At 37.3% G+C, this 22,086-nt stretch overlaps 1 protein-coding gene across 1 annotated transcript; it reads right to left on the reverse strand.

Annotated features, from left to right (window-relative positions):
* Nucleotides 1-4,630: 4,630 nt before the first annotated feature.
* LOC311585491 (olfactory receptor 9K2-like) lies at nt 4,631-18,570 on the reverse strand. Its single transcript, XM_084760712.1, has 3 exons — nt 17,818-18,570; nt 15,591-15,730; nt 4,631-4,838 (listed from the first exon to the last, which is right to left on the reverse strand). The coding sequence occupies exons 1-2, from the start codon at nt 18,565-18,567 to the stop codon at nt 15,722-15,724; spliced, it is 759 nt and encodes a 252-aa protein (XP_084616838.1). The 5' UTR covers nt 18,568-18,570; the 3' UTR covers nt 4,631-4,838; nt 15,591-15,721.
* Nucleotides 18,571-22,086: the final 3,516 nt, after the last annotated feature.

Consider the following 22,086-nt stretch of genomic DNA (forward strand, 5'->3'; position numbering starts at 1 on the left):
CATGACATAACGAGATAAAGCTAGACTAGGCACAAACCCTCATACCAAGGCTGGTGACCGCTATGCAGTTGAACAACTTAGCAGTGCCCCCTGGTGGACAGAAGTCCTGTGACTATAGCGGAAGTCTTTCATACTTGCAAAAAATGCGATGTGGCCCATGGTGAGCGTTAGCTCTCAATATAGTGTGATAAATGCACTTTCATTAAAGTATTATATTGTTTAAATTTTACTCAAGTTTCTTCATTCTGTCCCTTGTTCCTTCAGCCTGTCAGATGTGTACACTAAATGCATAACTAAGTCATACATGGTTCACGTTTTGCCACCCAGCTCTTATTTACTGTAAAGCATTTATAATTCACTGGCATTACTTTTCAATGATTTTGTCTTCAGAGTAGGGTAGCCTCTATCTCAGCCATTGATGATTTCCACAATAGTTAACAGAATGTCTTTGTAGTGCATATCATTACCCTTTAAAAGGAGAATCTACATAGTAGTTAAAAACACTTTTTAGCTATAATAATGAGTTAGTAGTATGCTAAATTATCAGCGCCTACATTTGGAAGGTCAAATATTGTAGTGAAGTCAGTTGACATGGGTGGTCAAAGTTGTTGTGTTTGGCTAGTATAAACAAGATTTAACCACGACGATTATAAAAACTCAATATTTCCCAAGAAACCTGAAGTTGTTGCCACCGTGCGTTTAAAGGATGAATAAAAAAATTAGGCTCATTCCAAAGGACACGGAACTTAAAAATGACATGGGGACTAAATGGCCATAACTTTTTGATCCAAAAGAGGAAAATTCACAAATAATCAAATATGACTGCCATGAAAAATAAGAAACTCTCTACTATGGTGACGTGATATTATCACCTCATTGATTATTGGTTCAGAAACTATCCAAGTAGGATTCATTTAGAGTAATTTGTTGGAAAAGTACCTGTGACACTTAGTAGGCAGAGGCAGGCCAATATCTAAGGCCTGCTCTACAGAGTAAATTCGGAGACAGCCAGGACTACCAGAGAAACCCTATCTTGAATACATATGAGTGTGTGTGTGCATGTGTGTGTGCATGCATGCATGTATGTCCTTATATATACATGTATGTATATGTACGTATGTGTATATATTTAATATAATATATTAAATACTAAATGAAAGTATCTGAAATCTAACTCTCATTGTTTTCCTCTAAAGTTTTTACTTCCTATTTCTAAGTATATTATGAATGTGAGTCTTTGGGAATATTGTTTGTGTGAAGTAATCATAGACAACTGAAAATAAACTTTTCCTTAGGAATAATTATTTTCTGTAACATAATCATCTGATGTTCTGTTGTCAAAAGTAATAGTTTCAGGAGAAAATGACATGAATATTCATATACTTTAGAGATCTTCAACACTGAGAGCACTGACTGGCTCCTTAAGTGGAGAATTCTACCCTCCACTTCCTATAGGTTCTGGGAAATGTAAACAAATGGGTTTGAAATACTTAATCACTTATTATATTGATTTAGCTTCAGTCACAAATTACAAAATGCTTTCATTTTGATTGACAGATAACATAGTGTCTTGCTTTTCTTTTCTAAAGAGTATTTTATTTGTAGATTATAGAAACAACATTCTTGGCATTTCATTCTCCTCTTTTTATTTAACAGTTTTGGTCATTATAATCATAGAGTTGGTTCCCCTAAGTATCTTCTTAAACATTTTCCTCAGTTTTAAAAAAATGTAAAGAATGGTTGAGCATAATAAGGTGTCTTTGATTTACAATTAAGCTTAGTTATTTAGGAGTTAAGATGTTTTAAGCTGATAATGACAAGATATGATAGATATTGATTTACAGTCAGAATTTTAGACACACCAACATAGGAAAGATGTTTTCTTCAAAGCTGTCCAGTACATATAGCCAAAACATTAAGAATATAACATTTATATAATTCAGGATTGTGTCATGGTTCTTCTTCCTGTAGGTAGTTTATTGTATATATGTGTAATAATATAAACATATATGTATAAAATAAAAAATATTTAATAAAAAGAGATGTCTTTAAGAATACTTAGGCCATATATACTTAATGATTATTGTGGTTTGGAATATAATATTGATACAAAGTCAAAATAGAATTAATGATAGAAAAATCAACTTATAATTCAGTGTGTCTGCTGCTTAAAGTAACTAACACATTGTAATATATAATACTTAATGTACTTTGAAGCAAACAACTACTATCAATCCAAGATAACTATGGGGTTACACATGAGAATAATATCTCTACATCTGATGTGAGTTGAAGGGAAAAAAGACCATTAAGTGATGTAAATTTTGCTACATGTTTATATTATTAGCAACTATCTCAAAAAATTTTAGTAGTATATCAAAACAAATTATTAAAATTTATATTGACATTCAAAATGAACCTTTTAAAGTGAAAAAATTCCAAAATATTCCCTTTGAAGGAATTGGACAAAATGTCAGGTTTTCACAACTGTACTAGAAGCAGCAGGAACTACAGTCCATGGGTTTTTACAGAGAAGGGAAAGAGAGCTTTTTTCTTCCTCTCTGTTCTAAGCTTTACTATTAATCTAATATATGTAATATAGCAGCACTTTCACTGAAGGAATGACATGTGGACATCTGTTCTAAATTAACTTACAAGTGTTAATATAAGGTCGTTTATAATGAAAACAAACTATCCTTTCAAATATACTTAAAAGAGAAAGAAGGAGATATGGCATAAGGTCGGAGTAATTCTCCATGGAAGGATTCCAAATACAGTTACAAATACATCTTATGAACTCTGTGGGAAATAGTCTAAGACTGTTCGCATCCACCCAAGAGATTTATTTGACTATTTGAGTGTGTAAGACATCTCTGAAAACTTAAAAATTTTTCTCAATGGCTCTATAGTCCTTGGCATTTAACATCACTTGAAACTCTTTCTGTAATTATCTATCTATGCAGGGATTTATTGGGGTTGCTTCTAATTTTGTTTCTTGCTAAATTCACTTTTTAATAATGCCCGCTGAGACTGATTAATTCTTGAAACATTTTACACAGGTCTGACTGAGGATAATTCACAGTAGAATACAAAAGTTTCGTTCTACCCTCTGAGAATCATCTAGCTGCCCTGCTGCAATTAATAACTAATTGTGACAAAGCGGATCAATTTGTTAAGTTTGAAGGATTATCACCCCTATTCCTAAATTGTTCCTTGAGACTAGCAAAGTCCCATCTCACAGTAGCCTTATTGATGACAAAAATTTGTCTTTAGGGACCCTCTAACTCTCGTGCCTAAATATAAAAGTGGAATATTAAGCTAAGCATCCATAGGGAATCACGCTGTTTGTAAACCAGCAATGTAAAATTGGCTTGAATATACTATATTAAGAAGGAGTTTTTCTTTAATTAGAAATATTTTTAAAAGTATTACATAATACTTTTATGTACAGTAATAGTAATGGTAGAATGATGCTATATAAATCTTTATTGTCTCCAGTGTTCACTCCATTGAAAATACAAATTTATATTGGCTAAATGACTTCAGAAATTACCCATATTTTAGGTTAAAAAAAAAAAGAAATCTTAAGGAGATTAATGGAAAAGCCTGTCCCACAGATAAGACAAAATTCTCCTTTTAAAAAAAAATCATAAAATATCCCCAGCAACTTGATAAATTCTCAGGCTTAAAACATGTATGGGGTTTATAGGAAATCATAGAACCTAGCGAATGGGAGATTTGAACCTGTGATGAATGTGAATATATGTACATTACTTTGTGATTTGTGAAGTTCTTGTTTTAAAGTATGAAGAAATCTATGCCTGTGCTACAGACCAGTTTCCAGATTAAAGAGTCAGTGAAAATCAAAGCATGTCTACTTCTTATTCTATTTCTCAGACTGATACAGCTTCAACTCAAATTTTGGTATCCATCATATTTTAAAATTAAAACAGAATGCAAAGCCAAAATTTTGCAATCACTTCTTATTTTAGTTTCATAATTGTTCTTGTCAACACAAGGATTTATCGGGTTGTATTTATGAACCTAGGGATATATTTATATACATACTCCTAGTGGTTAGGTGGAGGAATTATCTTCTGTATATCTAAATTTTATCTTGAGACCAGCAAGACCGAATCTCACATTTACCTTCTCAAAGACACAAATTTATTTTTGGGGGACTCTAACTATAAAAGCAGAACATTAGGTTAAACGTATATAGAGAATTATTGTATCTGTAAACCGTCAGTGAAAAATCAACTTTAGCAAACTATATTGAGAAAGACTTCATCTTTTCTTTAAAGACATCTTTAATTAAAAATATTTATATGGCACAATGGATGAAAATAGTGGTGACAGTAGAAGAGCTTTATGTTTGGATTTCTAAATGAGGTGTGTGTGTGTGTGTGTGTGTGTGTGTGTGTGTGTGTGACCAATTAAAGAGGAACAGGTCACAAATCTGAGAGAGAAGAGAGGTGCACAGGAGGGAGTCTTAGTTAGGGCTTCATTGCTGTGAATGGACAACATGGCCACAGCAGCTCTTACAAAGAAAACATATAATTGGTGTTGGCTTACAGTTTCAGAGGGTTAGTCCATTGTCATTACTGCAGGAAGTGTGACAGCACATAGGCAGGCATGGTGCTGGAGAAGAAGATGAGGGTTCTACATCTTGATCCGCAGGTGTCAGAAGGAGATTGATTCACTGGGCCTGGCTTGACCATATGAGACTCCAAAGTTCAGCCCACAGTGACACACTTCCTACTCCAAGGCCACCCCACCTAATAGTGCCACTCCTTATCGGCCAAGCCTTCAGGCACATGAGTCTATGGGAGCCATACCTATTTAAAACACCACAGAGGGGTTGAAGGGAGGAAGAGAAAAGAGTAAATAATGTAATTATAATTTCAAAAATAAATATGAAAAACAAGCTATCATTATTGAGTCCTTAGACTTTACCTTGTATTTCTTCACACTTTTTGTTTCACCACACATTAATAAATTATTCTTAAAAATGTTACCATTATGAGTGATATGGCAAAATGAGCTTATTTTATTTTTAAAAATATAAGAAGAAATTATATTTATTATTTTAAGAAACATCTATGTATGGCAGCAGACATGTGAGGACAGAGTGAAGACACACAGACAAAAAAACAACACTGAGTATTGTCTAAATGTTTTCTATTAAAACAAAATATATTTACTTCAGATATTCATTGTAATTATTATCTTATCAGATATTAAGATAAAAATAACATTTGTAAGATAAAATATGGGTAAAAAGTTTAGTATTGTAGAAAGAAATAAAGAATAAACCATAGAGTAAAAAAAAAATCTGATAAGTTTGAAAACAAAAGCAAACCGAACTTTATTTTAAATGTCTTAAATTTAATAACAAATAACACCTGAAATTTAAGATAATTATAAAACAATGTTGACTAGTAGCATGTATTTATTTGCTAATATAAAAGGTACCATAAACTTCAAATATTTAATTTTTGTTTAAAAAATGAGGCTGAAAGATGCCTTAATGTGGTTAGAAGCACTTGTAGCTCTTAAAGAAGCCCACACTGCCTAGCTCACAAACATTTATAACTCTTGTTCCAAGGGATCCGAATCCTCTTTTTGCCTCCATGGACACCTGCATGACATAATGCATGCACATACAGTCAGGCACATATGTACAAACAAACAAACAAATATAAATAAAGATAATAAACTAAGCATTGTAATTAAGGAAACAGGAAAGGATTATAGTGTAGTATGAGTATTTGCCTAGTATCCACTAAGCTCTTGTAGTAGATGTAAACATGTTTTTGTTTTGATCCCAAGTGTGAGATGTGAAACAGACTTGTGTAAAGGTGTGCAGTGTTTTTACACAGAAAATAGCCTTGTGTTAGGACGGGTGATGCTTGTCCACTGGAAGAGGAACCGCCTCTTGAGGGTGCATGGCCTTTGCAAATGGAGGTATAAACATTAAAGAACCCCAAATAAAGTAGGTTTGAAGGCTACAGCTGCATCTGTGTAGGGGGCCTGAAGCCAGTCCATGCATGGTCCTTGGTTGGTGCTTCATTCTCAGCAAGTCCATCTAAGCCTTGGTTATGTGGTTGTGTTGTTCTTCTTGGGGTGCTCCTGTCACTCCCTGGTCCTTTTCTCCTTCCCCTCTCTTTTCCATAAGACTCCTTACAAATGGCCCAAAGTTTGACCGTGAGTCTCCGCATCTGTTTTGAACCACTACTGGGTGGGAGCCTCAAATAGGACAACTCCGCTAGGCTCCTGTCTGCAAGGATATCAGAGAATCATTAACCGTGTCAGGGGTTGGCTTTCACCCGTGGGGTGAGGCTTGGGTTGGGCCACGCATTGGTTGGACATTCCCTCGGTCTCTGTTCTGTCTTTATCCCTGCACATCATGTAGGCAAGGCAAATTTGGGGCCAAATTATTTGTGGGAGGGCTGGGGTTCCCCCTGCATCTACTAGGAGTTTTATCTAGTTAGAAGGTAGCCTCTTCAAGTCACTATGGCACCTGCTTCTAGGAGTCTCTGTTAGAATCTCTCCCTCATCATCCAAGGAGCCAACCCTGACTCAGGTCTTCAGCATGCACCTGCACACAGCTTCTCTTTGCTCTGCCGGCCTTCTGTCCTCCCTGTCCCAACTCATCTCCTCCCTCATACCACTCTGCCCTCCTTCTCCTACCTCGTTCCCTCTCTACAGCCACTACCAATGCTGGCTATTTCCTCTATTTCCTCTTCTAAGGGAAGCTTGAATACCCACTCTTGGATCCTTCTTATTACTTGTCTTCTTTGGGTCTGTGCATTGTAGTATATTTATCCCATACTATATGGCTAAAAAAATCACTTATAAGCGAATAAATATCATGTGTGTCTTTCTTGGTCTGGGTTGCCTCACTCAGGATTTTTTTTTCCTAATTCCAACCACTTGCCTGTAAAGTCCATGATGTCCTTCTGTAGTTAAGTAGTATTCCATTGTATAAATGTACCACAGTATCTTTATCCATTCTTCAGTTGAGGGACATCTAGGTTGTTTCCAGATTCTGGCTATTACTAATAAAGCTGCTACAAACATAGCTGAGCAAGTTCCCTTTTTGTATGGTGGAGCATCTTTTGGGTATATTATACCCAGGAGTGGTATTGCTGGATATTTATCTAGAGCTATTCCAAGTTTTCTGAGAAAGTGCCAGAAGGATTTCCAAAGTAGTTGTACAATTTGCACTACCACCAACAGTGGAGGACTGTTTTCCAGAATCTCAGAGTCATTTTAATTTTCATTTCCCTGATGACTAAAGACACTGAACATTTCTTTAAGTGATTCTAGACCTTTCAGTTATCAAATTGGGAGCACCAGAATCCAAGTCAGAGGCAGTCCCTGCTCCTCCCACAACCGTGGAATATGAGCTATCCATTGGCTATATCTGAACAGGAGGTTGGAGTTCACCACATGCATTGTCTTTGGTTGCTGCAACAGTTTGTACAGCCCCTCTGGGTCCAGATCTGAGAGCCTTAATGGTCTCCTTGTGGGCCTCCTGAGCCCTCTGGAACTTTCCATCCCCCCACTCTTCCATACCACTCTCTGTACTCCAGCCAGAGGAAGGAGATGTAGGCTATTTGGATGAGACCTGATAGGCTGTGGTCATCTGGTGGGGGAGGAGAGCCCCTTCTGTTATAGGTCTAGGGAAGGGGGATAGGACAGAAAAGGGAGGGGGAGCTGAAACGGGAAGATACAAATGGGATAATGATCTACATGTAATATAAATAAACTATAAAAAATTTTTAAGGATTTCTTGGTAAAAAATAATTCTGTTTAGATCTGTGTCTCATTTTTTAAATGGGGTAATTCATTTATTGGTGCTTAAATTTTTAGATCTTTGTACATTTTGGGTATTAGCCCTTTGGTGTATTAGGAATGGTGAGGATCTTTTCCCAATCAGTAGGCCGTTGTTTCATTCTATTGGGAGTGGCTTTTGCCTTACAGAAACTTTAAAGTTTCAAGAAGGTAAGAATGTAACCTTGCCTTAGAATGGGCCCAAAGTGAAAGTAGTCTTGGGTTGGCTTGACCCCAGTGAGACTTTGTCTCTACAAACTGATAAAGATCTTAGACTCAGAGAGAGAGGAAGTTTTAGCCCAAGACAAAATACAGGCTCAAGCAACTCTGCCTAGGGCTTGTATTGCAAAAAGGACCATTGATTGAATAGGGGGAGAAGGACATTAAGGAATTGGGGTGAGAGAGATCAGAGGCTCCTGCCCGACAGTGCAGAGAGTTGAAGGACTTGGCAGCAGGTGGTGAGCTCTGTGGATTCCTCCAGGTTCGGCCCACTGACGGTGAAGCTTCTGTCGGATAGAGGATCTGCTAGACTCCCAAGAATTATGCCAGGGGATTTGCCCTGTGGAACTGATACCCAGAAGGTTTCACTCTTGTTCTCCTTAATCTCCTGTCCCTCCTGTTTAGGGCAGTTGGGTTGTAAGGGAGGTACATTCCTTTAAGAAATTCCTAATAAAGTAGAATCATTAAGGAATCAGTGCCAACAGTCCCATTTATTAATTATTGATCTTAGAGGCAGAGCTATTGGTGTTCTGTTAAGGAAGTTGTGTCCTCAGCCAATAAGTTCTAGGCTTTCCCCCAGTTTCTCCTCCAATAAATTTAGTGTATCTCATGTTATATTGAGGTTTTTGATCCACTTGGACTTGAGTTTTGTATAGGGTGATGAATATGGATCTATTTGCTTTTCTGCATGTTGACATTTGGTTAAACCAGCATCATTTGCTAACGATGCTTTTTTTCTTGCCATTGTATGGCTTTGGCTCCTTTGTCAAAAGCCAACTGTTAGTAGGTATGCGGCTTCGTCTCTGGGGCTTAGATTTGATTCCATTGATCAGCCAGTCGATGTCTAAGTCAGTACCATGCAGTTTTTCTTACTATTGCTCTGTACTACAGCTTGAAGTCAGGGATCAGGAAACTTCCAGAAGTTCTTTTATTGTATGGAATGGTTCTAGCTATTCTAGGTCGTAGTTGTTGCTGGTTTTCCATGTGAAGTTTAGAATTGTCCTTTCAAGGTCTGTAAGAATTGTGTTGGTATTTTGCTGGGGATGGCACTGAATCTGGAGACTGCTTTTTGTAAGATAGCCATTTTTTACTAAGTTTATCCTATGGATCTGTGAGCATGGGACATCTTTCAATCTTTGATATCTTTTTCAATTTATTTGTTCAGAGACTTTAAGTTCTTGTCATACAGGTCTTTGACTTGCTTGGTTAGAGTTACACCAAGATACTTTATATCATTTGTGGATATTGTGAAGGGTGTCATTTCCTTTGTTTCTTCCTGAGACCAATTGTCATTTGTATCCAGAAAGGCTGCTGGTTTTTTTTTTAATTAATCTTGTATCCAGACACTTTGCTGAAGGTGTTTATCAGCCATAGGACTTCTCTGGTATAATTTTAGGGCCACTTATGTACAATATCATATCATCTGTGAATAGCAATACTTTGACTTCTTCCTTACTGATTTATAACCCCTTGATTTTCTTTAGTTGTCTTATGGGATCTAGCTAGAAATTAAGGACTGGGGAGGTGGAGAAAGTAGGAAACAGTCTTTTCTCTGATTTTAGTGGAATTGCTTTGAGTGTCTCTTTATTTAGTTTGACGTTGGCTATTGGTTTTCTGTATGTAACCTTTCTTAGGTTTAGGTGTGTGCCTTGAATCCCTGATTTCTCCAAGACTTTCAGCATGAAGAAGTGTTGGATTTTGTCAAAGGCTTTTTCTGCATCTAATGAGATAATTATGAGATTTTTTCTTTTAGTTTGTTTATATGGTGGATTACATTGATGAGGTTTTTTTAAGTTGAACCATGCCTTCATTCCTGGAATGAAGCCTATTTGATCATGGTGTATGATGTATTTGGTGTGTTCTTGGATTTGGTTTGGGGATATTTTACTGAGTGTTTTTGCATTGATGTTCATGAGTGAAGTTGGTCTGAAATTCTTTCTTTGCTGGGTCTTTGTGTGGTTTAGATATCATGGTGACTATGGATTCATAGAATGAGTTTGGAAATGGTCTTTTTGTTTTTGTTTTGTGGAATAGTTTGAGGAGTATTAGTTTTAGCTCTTCTTCAATGTCTGGTAGAATTCTGAGCTAATACTATCTGGCTATGGGCTTTTTTTTATGGGAGATTTTTGATGACTGCGTCTATTTCCTTAGGGGTTACAGGACTATTTAAATTGTTTAACTAATATTTATTTAACTTTTTAAAGTGAAATCTATCAAGAAAAATCATCCATTTCCCTTTGATTTTCTAAGTCAGTAGAATAGACATTTTAAAATATATTTGTATAACAATATAGAGAAAGTGGATTAAACACATATATTCCATATTATAATGTGATTTTTCTCTTATTCTTCCATTTATTGGAAATAGATTGTTTTGTTCACATATCTTGTTTACTGTTTTCCATCTCTCTTCTCCTGAAACTCTTCTCCATATGCCTTCCTATCCAGATCCACTCCCTTTTTGTCTCTCACTAGAAAAAAACCCAGGATTTTAAGGGATAACAATAAAATAAAATAAGATAAAATGGAGTTTTTGCAAGATGGTGGTGGTAGAGGCCATGCTGTATTTGAGTGGCAGAAGATCAGAGATGACTGTGAAGGTGCACAACCTAGTTGCTACTTCTAAAGGACTGATATGGGTGTTTCCTGAATGGGAAGAGACATCCATGGAGCTGGGGACACAAAGTTCTAGGCCCCCACAGCCATCTCCCTGGCCAAGGAGTCTTGCAAGGTCCTGGAATTGTGCAACATGGTGCTTTCTGTCTATGTGAGCTCAGGTCCCCAGTTTCAGGCGCGCTCTAGCAACTAGACCTTGGATTCCTCTTGCTTCCCTGGGAGGCAGCACCTGGACACTAGGGTCGTAAACCCGACTCCAATCCACAGTTCTGCTGGTCCTCTAGCGGAGATCAGCTGGACAATAGGAATACACAGGCTCACCGGTCCAAGATGGTGGAGACCAACAGAATCTGAGTCCTAGGAATGCAGTTTCTTGGCTAGCAAGTGGCCGGACTGTTGAAACCATAACACCAGTGGCCACTGGTGATCTGCTTTGTATGCCTGACGCACCTGGAACACAACCGGATTTGCCTGATTGATCTGGGACACAGACTTAGAGAGCCAGAAGTGGTGAGCTGTAGGCAGGATGAAAACCACATGCCCTTCTATCCCAGGAGGCCTGTGTAAGACCCAAACAACACTCAGCTTAGAGCCCTGTCTACTGCTGACTAGTAATCTGCCTAACCCATCTGAGACAAGGTCAGTAGAGGATCCACCAGGCCTGCTAACACCAGAGACAACAAGATGGCTGGAGTTCAGCTTAGAAACACAAGCAACAAATCCTAGGACAATATGACACCCCCAGAAACCAGTAAGCCCAGGAGATATTATCACACCTGAAGCACAAGAAAATGATCTTAAATCTTAGGTTATGAAAATGATAGAGGCTTTCCTTAAAGGATGAAAATAAATCCATCAAAGAAATACAGGAAAATACAATCAAAGAGGTGAAAGAGTTGTCTCTAGTCTGTGTGACTTCTTTTTACCTTGTTCCACATGCACTAGGCTATGTACTTGGCTAATGATATTTCTAGAACCATTTAGGTGTTTTATTCAACTAAGATTCTTCAGCATCTAGCTACTACAGTTAACTCTTTAGAAAAATGATGATCAAGACTGTGTGGGGGGCAGATGCCATGAAGGAGGAGCTGGAGTGGGCAGGTGAACTTCCTGGAGGACGTTCACCACTCTGCATGGCTGCAGTGGGTGCACCTTGGAGAGGCGTGGCCCTAAGGTCTTCCTGCTCCAGATTACTTCCTGCTGCTGCTGTGCCTCCTTGCTTGTCATTGCTATGCTCCCCATATCTCTGTGATGGTGTGATTGGTTGTGAGGAGAGCCTCACTGCCTATAACGTAGTGTGTTGCTTCCTGAGTGGTAGCTCACTTATTTGGGCAACTTTCCTGCAAATCAATACGAATATGAACTTTCAAAAATAATATTGTTTAGATGAATTAATGATTTGACAGAGTTTAAGTCAAGTCAAGATACCAGGAACTTTTACAAAGTTAGGTCAAGATGTTTTTGTCAGTGGCTCTGATGTAAAAAAAAAATCTTAAGGAACAATTTAAAGTTTAGAAAAATAAAGTTTTAATAGGTAAGCTGGAAACTTTTTGAAATAGGGAGCAAGAACAAATACCCCAATTAGCATTGGCTAATATGACCACCTCCTGAAGCTGGCCTGGTGATGATTAATTTCTTGCACCCATTTTGGCCTCAACTTTCTGAAACAATTTAATAAAAAAATTGTTAGTGAGTAGATGTACACCTTGAAGATTTAAAGTAGAAATGGCTGATTGTTATTTATATAAAGATGTGTTTGTGATTATTTTAAGATTTTTTATAATATTACTTTATAATTGATTCTTTATAACCAAAAATAACAGGCACATCAGTAAGGAAAAACTTGCTGAGAAAATTATCTTCCTGGCTTATACTTTGTTAGTCCGTAACAAATGGCTTAGTTGGTTCTTGGGAATAAGTTGGTTTTTGCCTTTAGTACATGGAACATTTGATCATATGAAGATATTGGGGAATGTGACAGTCATTGTAATATTCACTTAAGGTAAAATAGAATGTAAACACATTGAATTTTTTATGGGATATATAATCTGAGGGATAAAAAATAATGCTGCTGGAACCTTAGTAGTTTGCTCCATCCACCAAATGTGTATGTGTAAAATGATTGGATTTCACTCATTTGAATTTGTTCCATCCATCCAATATGAATGTGTGATTATGGTTGGAGGCATTGAGGATTTGTTTCATACACCCAATGTGTGAATGTGCATATGTCAGTCTGTCCATAGATCTGTATGTGTGTGCATGTGTGTGTGTATGTGTGCGTTCGTGTGTTTACATGCGAGAGCGTGTGTGTGTGTGTGTGTGTGTGTGTGTGTGTGTGTGTGTGTGTGACATTGATGAAGTTTGTTGAAACTTGCTCTTTGGAACTTGTCTTGCTTCAACCATTTAGAGAGACAGAGGGAGAGAGAGAGAGAGAGAGAGAGAGAGAGAGAGAGAGAGAGAGAGAGAGAGAGAGAGAGAGAGAGAGAGAGTATTTCCCCTTAATTTTTTTATTGCTGGCTACAAATAGTTCCATCTCAGAGAATAAAGTTTTGTACCCTTAGAAAAAACTGCTGAGTGGTCAGTTACTGACTCTACACACACCTCCTCAGTCTCCCCTGACCTGTCCAAACTAGCCTTTGGCACTGTGGTCCATTTATTATTTGTTAATTATCCTCTCCTGGGAAGGCATATACAAATTTCTGTTCACACCAGATACAGCACTTGGAAAGACCAATGCAACTTTTTCACCTGAGACTGGCTTGGGTGACCAATTTCTCCATGGGGGTTAGTTACAGGAACATGGGTGACACAAAGGTAAATGCATTACTGAAAAGTCACTCAGCATAGTTTCTTTTCATGAAACCTATATCTCTGAAGCTCCTTGCCAGTAACCTCACCAGATAATCTTTGCTTGTCAGCAACACTCACTAGTTTTATAACACCAGGGAGAGGGCTTTTGAATTTTGAAACTTTCTTCACTGGCTGAACATAGTAAATTCTGTGAGATTTGAGAGCACTGGAAGTTTAGTTTCTTTCATGAGTTTTCTTCCTCCTCCTTCCATGAAGAAATGTTCCAATCCAAAGAAAATGTGCATTTACAATACACATCTTCCTCCAGCTTTTACATTCTTTCATTCAAACTCTTGCATGACATCCCTTAAATTCTGAGAGTGTGGTATCCAATCCCTGGTTAGTGTCTTCTATTGATGCTTGAGCATTAGGCCACTGCCAATGAGCCACTTAATTCCAAGAGCTTAAACAGTTATGACTCTTTGCAGTAACCATCTTGCACTGAAAAAGCAATTGATTGAGGCTAAAAATAGCAGGAATCTTTAGGCACAAACATAAATGTCTACAGGGGTGTTTGGTGAGCACATCATATCCATTTTTTAAAATATCTGTGTTCTTATCACTGAGGCATATGACTTCTTTTCAAAAATTTTGTCTTGTCTTGAAGTACCTATGAAGCAAGCTTCATGTATATTTATAAAGCAGTTTTCTGAATCCATAATAATTTGCCACAACTGTGCCATTGACCTCTCATTCCTGACATGTCAGCAATGTAACATGCAGGATGCATAGCTGTTCAGGAAAGCAAATGCAAATCATTCCCCAACAATGGACCAAGAACATTCTGGAATTAAGAAAGTCAGGTTGCAGATACCAGCCACCTCCTCACATTTTCTTTTTTCCTATCCTGCAACCAAAGCTTGTAGTGCCCTCAGCAACATTGAATTACTCTGTAGTTCTGGCATGGAATCAACAGCAGTGACAGCAGCCTTACCCTTCAGAAGGCCTCCCTAACCAAACATTCATAGGTAGGTAGCTCACTCTAGCACTGAGATTTTCATCCAACAGAATTATAGCTCCTCAGAGTACTCTTCCTCTACATGTGTCTTTGTTAAAACTCTTCAACCATTTTGTTCCTTCCAGAAGTTTCCAAATCTATGTGACACTCAAAAGATAACTTACAATGAAAATAAAATTTACAAGTAATAAACAGGATCCTTAAAAAGTCATCATCTTCCATTACAAGTAAGGTCCTATTGGTTTTGGTATCCAATAGGTAATGAAATAGTAAGATAAAACATTAGCATGGCTCTGTACGGCATGAAGGATCCCACGACTTGAATGAAAAAGAACTCAAAAAAGCAATGTTGGAGGACATCAGTGTATGTGGAGCACCACATCTTGCACTTTCTAATTCACAGTCATTTTCCGTGAATCTTATTATGTGCTCATCCTGAGATTTTGCTGTCGTAGCACTGTGCATTATATCTCCAGTGGTCTTAGCCAGGCCAGTTTTCACGCCTCCGGCAGGCTAAAGCTCAAAGAGGAAAAGGAAACAATCTTACTTCTCTGTCAGCCTAAGAGAGTGATGGTTCCCAGGCTGCTGAAGGTGCTCCAGCATAGGTGAACATTCTACACATACACAGTTGTGTGTGTGTGTGTGTGTGTGTGTGTATTAACTCGAGAGATATGCACATTGTATAATCTTTGGGGAAGTAACTGTTTAATCTTTGTAAGCTGTTCTGTTTTGTCGTGTGGGTCTTCTGTGAACAGTTGCTGAGCTTTATTCAGAAGGTGAAAGGCACACCACCCTGCTCTCAGCCAGTATTTTTCAGGCCATCTTGCTAACTGAGAATCTTTCCATATGTGCCTTCAAGAAACCCAGATGTGCACTAATGTTATCTCTCTTGCCCCTTGCTTTTGCTCCACCAACTGTTTTATGAAACCAATTTAAACGAGGGCCTGATTCATTCAGATATTCTAGAGTCTCTTCTACTGGCCCAAGCACAGGGTCCAGCTAATCTCCTAAGACTCAATTGCCAATGTCCCTTCTATGCCATGGGCTTTATTAAAACTCCCTTGTCACCTGAGCATTAAATGCTGTATCATGCATACTGGGTTACCTCAGTATAATAGGAATTCTTCTATTGTCTTCTGGCTTCCTGTATTTATGGTCTCAGAGAGAAATAGCCAAATGCTCCCTGCTTCCTATAGCCAGGCTGTCATTGAATGAGTTCCGTTTTCTTGCTTCAGGTTATGGCATCTGTCCACAGAAGGAAAGGTAGAGAAATCAGTTTATTTCTCCATTTCCTTAGCAGTCAGAGTCTCTTCTATGACCATGTCTCCTAACCTCAGACTTTAGGCTTTAAAATGTCCTTTCACTCCTTGCTTATTTCTTCCATAATTAAAGCAGTGCATATACAGAGGACTTTCTGATTATCATAGTTTCCTATTGTTATTAAGGAAATTATAGACATGGGGAACTGTAGACATATATGAAACATCAAGGACTTTCTCTTTATCTGTGTTAAAAGTTAGACCTGAGCAGAATTCCCAATCACTTTAGCTTTTTCTCTTCACTTAGAATAAGTTACAAGTCCTTGGATTCCAGGAAATTATCACATTTCTAAATTGCAGAAGCTTGCCATTGCATTTTGATAGCTAAAATAAATGATTCCCTTTTCATCCTTCTTTTTTATTACCTTCCCTGATAAATTTCAGACTAATGACTCAGCATCAACATGTGTTTTTCCTACTGTAATTTGTCCCTTACTTAGCTTAAGATTTTTCAGAACAGCCATCTCTGCCTTGGCTGTATGTGTTAATGTCTATAATAAAGGCCAAGAAACAATTGCCAGAGCCTGATTACATTCCCATATCTTATATGCTTTCAACTACACCATAATTTTGAATAGTTCACACTCACTTGGTGCTATCCTTACATTTTTGAAGTTGCTCCTACTCATCAGTGAGGCATGCCACCATGTTTCTCATAGAGAAAGATTCTATGGGTTTCCCCCTGAAAACAAAGTCCATTCTCGGAAGAGTCATTCTTGGTTGCATAATGTATCACCCATCACAAAGCATATCACCACTACATCAAGAAGGTTTGCTATTTCATGACATATGGGGAATTGTAGACATATATAGACTTCACCCTCACATGGATCAGTCTCTGTCTTCTATCTCAAGAGCCAAAGAATGGCTCCTTTCAACTCATCCTTGGGTCTAGTTTTTGGCCCCTCTTTGGGTGGCAGTTGTTTGACTTTTCCTGCGAAGACATGAATAAATGTCTACTTATCAAAGTTGTTCCACCAAAGCCTAGCTAGTTATACCAAACATTTATTTGTGCATATTTATAGGAGGATAGATACCACAAAGGTAGCTAAATCGCCCTAAAACCTGCCCTGCTTTTATTGGCATCTCTTGAAATCTACATCTATGCAGCTTTCTGCTCAATGTATGAACATCTCCACTAAAGAGAGTCTTATCCCCCCAACAGTTGTTTACTGTTTCGTATCCTTGGAATCTGAACTTCCAAAGGCTATTCAGTGTCATGAACTTTCTGATTCATTTAAGTTTTATTTAGTTTACAGAGTCCTATGAGCCTCTCTCCTTCCTGCAAGAAGACACATTTGAATCAACAGAAAATAAGTATACAATATTTTATTTAATACGATATTTTATATAAAGAGGAGGAATGGGGAAATGCAGTTTAGCAGAATACTGTTGCCACAAATTTGTGTGAAGAAATGCTTCACATATACTTTTATTAATTCCAAAGATGATGTTTCCTAAAATATGTGTGTGGATCCTTGGGCCACAATAATCTTTCATACCAAATGTATGTTATGATCATGTTTTCATTTAGTGACTATCATAATACCTTTAAACTAGTAATTAAAAGGAATGTAATATACATAGGTGGCATCATCTTAACAATTTTATATGGTAAGTTTTCATATTTATTACTTAGTCAAATTAAATCATAGTATAAAGTGAGAACTTAGGTGTTTTTCATATATTCAGTAGAAACAAAATAATCTTCAGTGCATCTGTGTTAGAATTATTACTATATAAAACTTATGAAATTATATTTATTTCCGTATACAACTTGAAGAGAAATTTGTCCACTAGGTAAAGGTTTCATGAATGACACTGAGAACATTTCCCACCTAGTATTTTTTTTGCAGCATCTTTCACATCTCTGTTTCTTAGACTATATATTAGAGGGTTCAGCATGGGTATTATAAGCGTGTAGAACACGGCCACAATCTTGCTTTTCTCTGGCGATGAGATGGACCCAGGCTGGGCATACATAAAGAGCACAGTTCCATAGAATAAACTCACCGCTGCCATGTGAGAGCCACAAGTGGAGAAGGTCTTACTCCTGCCGCGGGTGGATGGGATCTTCAGGACAGTGGCAAGGATGTAGGCGTAGGAAACCAGAATGATGGTTGTGGTGGAAATGATGATGAGAGCAGAGAGAACAAACAGCATCATTTCGTTCACAAAGGCGTCAACGCATGAGATATTGATCAGAGCTGGGACATCACAGAAGAAGTGGTCTATCCTGTTTTCTCCACAGAAGTGTAAGCTGAAAGTGAATCCTGTCTGTATCATGGAGTTGATGCATCCGCAGATGTAGGAGCCAGTTACCAACCGAACACAGACCTTTTGGGACATGCGCACAGAGTAAAGGAGAGGGGAGCAAATGGCTGAGAACCGGTCAAAGGCCATGACTGCCAGAAGAAAGCCTTCGGTTGTAACGAACAGAGCAAAGAAGAAGAATTGGGCAGCACAAGCATTGTAGGAAATTTTCTTTTCTGTTGTCAGGAAGTTGGCTAAGGTTTTGGGAGCAATGACTGTAGAATAGCAGAGATCTAAAAAGGACAAGTTTCTGAGGAAGAAATACATAGGCGTTTGTAGTCTGGAGTCCATCTTAATGACAATTATCATGCTGCAGTTCCCTACCACAATGACCATGTAGATCAACAAGAATACTAAGAATAAGAAGACCTGAAACTTCGGACGGGCTCTGAATCCCAACAGGATGAATTCTGTTATCTCTGAGTAATTCCGCTTTAGTTCACTCGTCATAGCCGATATGAAGACAAAACTGAGAAATGGCAAAATAAAATAAGTGAGGGCTCAGAATTCCCATTTTAGTAAAAAACAACTGCTGAATCAGCATGAAAGGAAACTTACCTTGTTCCTTCTATTTTATAAAAGACCATGAACACAAACAATCCGTTGCTATTGCTAAAGTCTTCCCATCGAATGGCTAAATTCAGAAAGGATTTTCCTTACAGTTATGTATAATAAAGGCAGATTGGGGCTCTAAGTTCTGTATGGGAGAATAGAAATTCCAGAAAAATGTCTGGAGTCAAGAGAAGTTTTGTTTTAGATTCCTCTTTTGATTTTACTCCCTGTTTACTGCCTGTCATTAAAATTTGTGACTATCAATGGTTGATATATACTGGATACTAGAATACATATTATATGGAAGATTACAATGCATTTTAAAGTATTTGAATGAATTTTTAGCACAAATGGGAATGCTATTTGATTTGAATGGTTAGGTTTTTTTTTTAACTAAACAAAAAGTAGCGCATATCATTACACACACACACACACACACACACACATCTATACACATATGTGTAATTTTATACACTAGAAGGAATATTTCCATTTTAATTTTATCCTTTCATAATACTTTTCTATCATTATTTCCTCTACTGTTTGTGTATAAGGCGACATAAATGCTTGGAGGCACTACTTAACTGCCAAAGTCAAGTCATCATTTTGTTATTTCCTAAATATAATCGTGCAACACTCTCATTTTGTTTTCCCCTTATGTCTTCCTCATTCCTTCCTTCCTCCTTTTGTTTCTTGTTTCCTTCACTCATTAATTCATTCCTTCTTTCTATTTCATCTTTTATTTCTTCCCTCACACTTTCTTTTCTCAAAAAAAAACACTTCCCTTTCTCCTTTCAGTCTTTATTAGTATAAAAATGGAAACAAAGATTTCTGAATTCTTTGACAAAGAAATTGTTAGAAAAACTCTATTTATATCTACAAAGGTGCATACATTTATAAATTTAGAATACAACATAAGAACTTGAAATGCAGCCTCTATTTAAAAAGGAAAAATAAGAATTTGGCTACTCTTTACTTATGTTTATTCAAACATATGCTGCTAGGATAGTGACATATTCTTAAGTAAAATACAATGTGGATAAGGAGAAAGGCAAAAATGTTTATTACAACTTTATGATTTAAAAAATTAAAATATTAAGAATCAATTTAAATGACTTAGGATCACTTAAGTTAGAAGCATGGTTGTCTACTACTCAATAATTTATCACAAAGTAGAAAGGAATGCCTATAAATAGTAAGTCAATCATATACATTAGGTTGACTTTTAAATGTATAATCACATTAACTTTACAACATGTTTACATATTATTAACTATAGTGAATAATTTAAATTATAGATTTATAGCCACAAATTGTCTCATAATTGCTCTTTTTATATTGGAGTATTATAATTAGTTTTATTATGTTAATGCATTTTTGAACTTCTAAAAGCATGTTAGAGTAAGGTGGGCTTACATTTAATAATTAAATGTCTTGAGCACAAAGCTTAGTAGATATAGAACTGATTAGTATCCACAAATAGGGGAATAATGAAAATGACCACTAGCAAGGGATATCAATTGAACAACTTAGTATTCTTTAAATCCATATTTTACATTAGCCAGTTCCATTTTAGCAGAATTATCAAAAACAAGGGTTAAAAATAAAAAGCTAAAGGAAGTCAGTGCACAGATTAAAAAGACTGAGATATAAAAACCTTTACTCAGTAGCCTAGCAAACATTATACATAAATTTAAGTATGCCTATGACTACACCAAAAGATGAATAGAAAACAAACCTTTCATTAACCTGAAGTTTTTCCATAGCACTGATTGTAATTCCTCAATGTCAAGTTCCAGACTCAGATTTTTCTGGTATTAGCAAACACTAGCAACATTTTTAGACTGCATCATTACATCATGTTGGATGAAGGCACATGTTCCTGTACTATATCACTGATCCGAGTGGCAAGTAGCCTGGAATGAGTCCAGAAAGAAATTTCCCCAGAGGAATGGAAACCAAAGAGATGGGCAGGCATTGCCTTCATAAAATATTCCTCAGAGATAAGAAATGTCTAGCGTCAGTGAGATACTGTGTGTCGTGATGCATCAGTAAGATACTGTGTGTCATGATGCATCAGTAAGATACTGTGTGTCATGATGCATCAGTGAGATACTGTGTGTCATGATGCATCAGTGAGATCCTGTGTGTCATGATGCATCAGTAAGATACTGTGTGTCATGATGCATCAGTGAGATACTGTGTGTCATGATGCATCAGTGAGATACTGTGGGTCATGATGCATCAGTGAGATACTGTGTGTCATGATACATCAGTGAGATACTGTGGGTCATGATGCATCAGTGAGATACTGTGGGTCATGATGCATCAGTGAGATACTGTGGGTCATGATGCATCAGTGAGATACTGTGGGTCATGATGCATCAGTGAGATACTGTGGGTCATGATGCATCAGTGAGATACTGTGGGTCATGATGCATCAGTGAGATGCTGTGGGTCATGATGCATCAGTGAGATACTGTGGGTCATGATGCAGAAAAGGAAATAAAAAGAGATATGATAAGGAAAGAAGGAAAGAAGGGAGAGTGATTATTGATTAAGAGAGTTCTCTAAGGACATGATAACTGACTTTCTACACAGAAGAAACTAACAAACAGGCACAATGGGACAAAAGACAGACTTGGTTCCTTTCCTATAGTCTTGATTAATACGGAGAAGTTCAATAATATTTGAATAGATTATAGACTTTACATTTATAGACTCATTTCTGTGTGTCATATGCATGTGTCTCCATATATGTGTGTATAGATATTTGAGGATATGTTTTCTTTTGCACATAGATATGAAAGCCAGATGCTGACTTACAGCTTCTTCTTCAGTCACTTTATATCTTAAGTTAGTTTAAGATGATTTATAACTGAATGTGAACATTGTAGCTGGGCTGAATATCCATTGAACTTGGATTTGCCTACCTTTATGCCTTCCCTGTCCTCCAGAGTTGGAGTTCCAGATCCATGTGGATCAAAGGAAGCATCCCTCCATTGCTGGTGGGAGTGCAACTTGTACAACTACTTTAGAAATCAATCTGGTGCTTTCTCAGAAAATTGAGAGTAGTGATATTTCAAGACTCACTATACCCTCCTGGGAATATACCCAAATAATGCATCACCAAACCATAAGGATGTTTGCTCAACTATGTTCATAGCAGCTTTATTCATGATAGCCCAGAAACTGGAAATGACCAAGATGTCCCTCAACATAAGAGTGGATAAAGATGTGATACATTTACACAATGGAATACCACCCAGCTATTAAAAAAGGTGGACATCGTGAAATTTGCAGACAAATGGATGGAACTAGAGGAGATCATCCTGAGTGAGATAAACCATCGTATGTACTCACTCTTAGTGGGCATTAGCCATATAGTACAGGATAACCATGCTACAACCCACAGAC

Source organism: Acomys minous (assembly GCF_964271855.1).
Source record: "Acomys minous genome assembly, chromosome: 15".
Classification (NCBI taxonomy): domain Eukaryota; kingdom Metazoa; phylum Chordata; class Mammalia; order Rodentia; family Muridae; genus Acomys; species Acomys minous.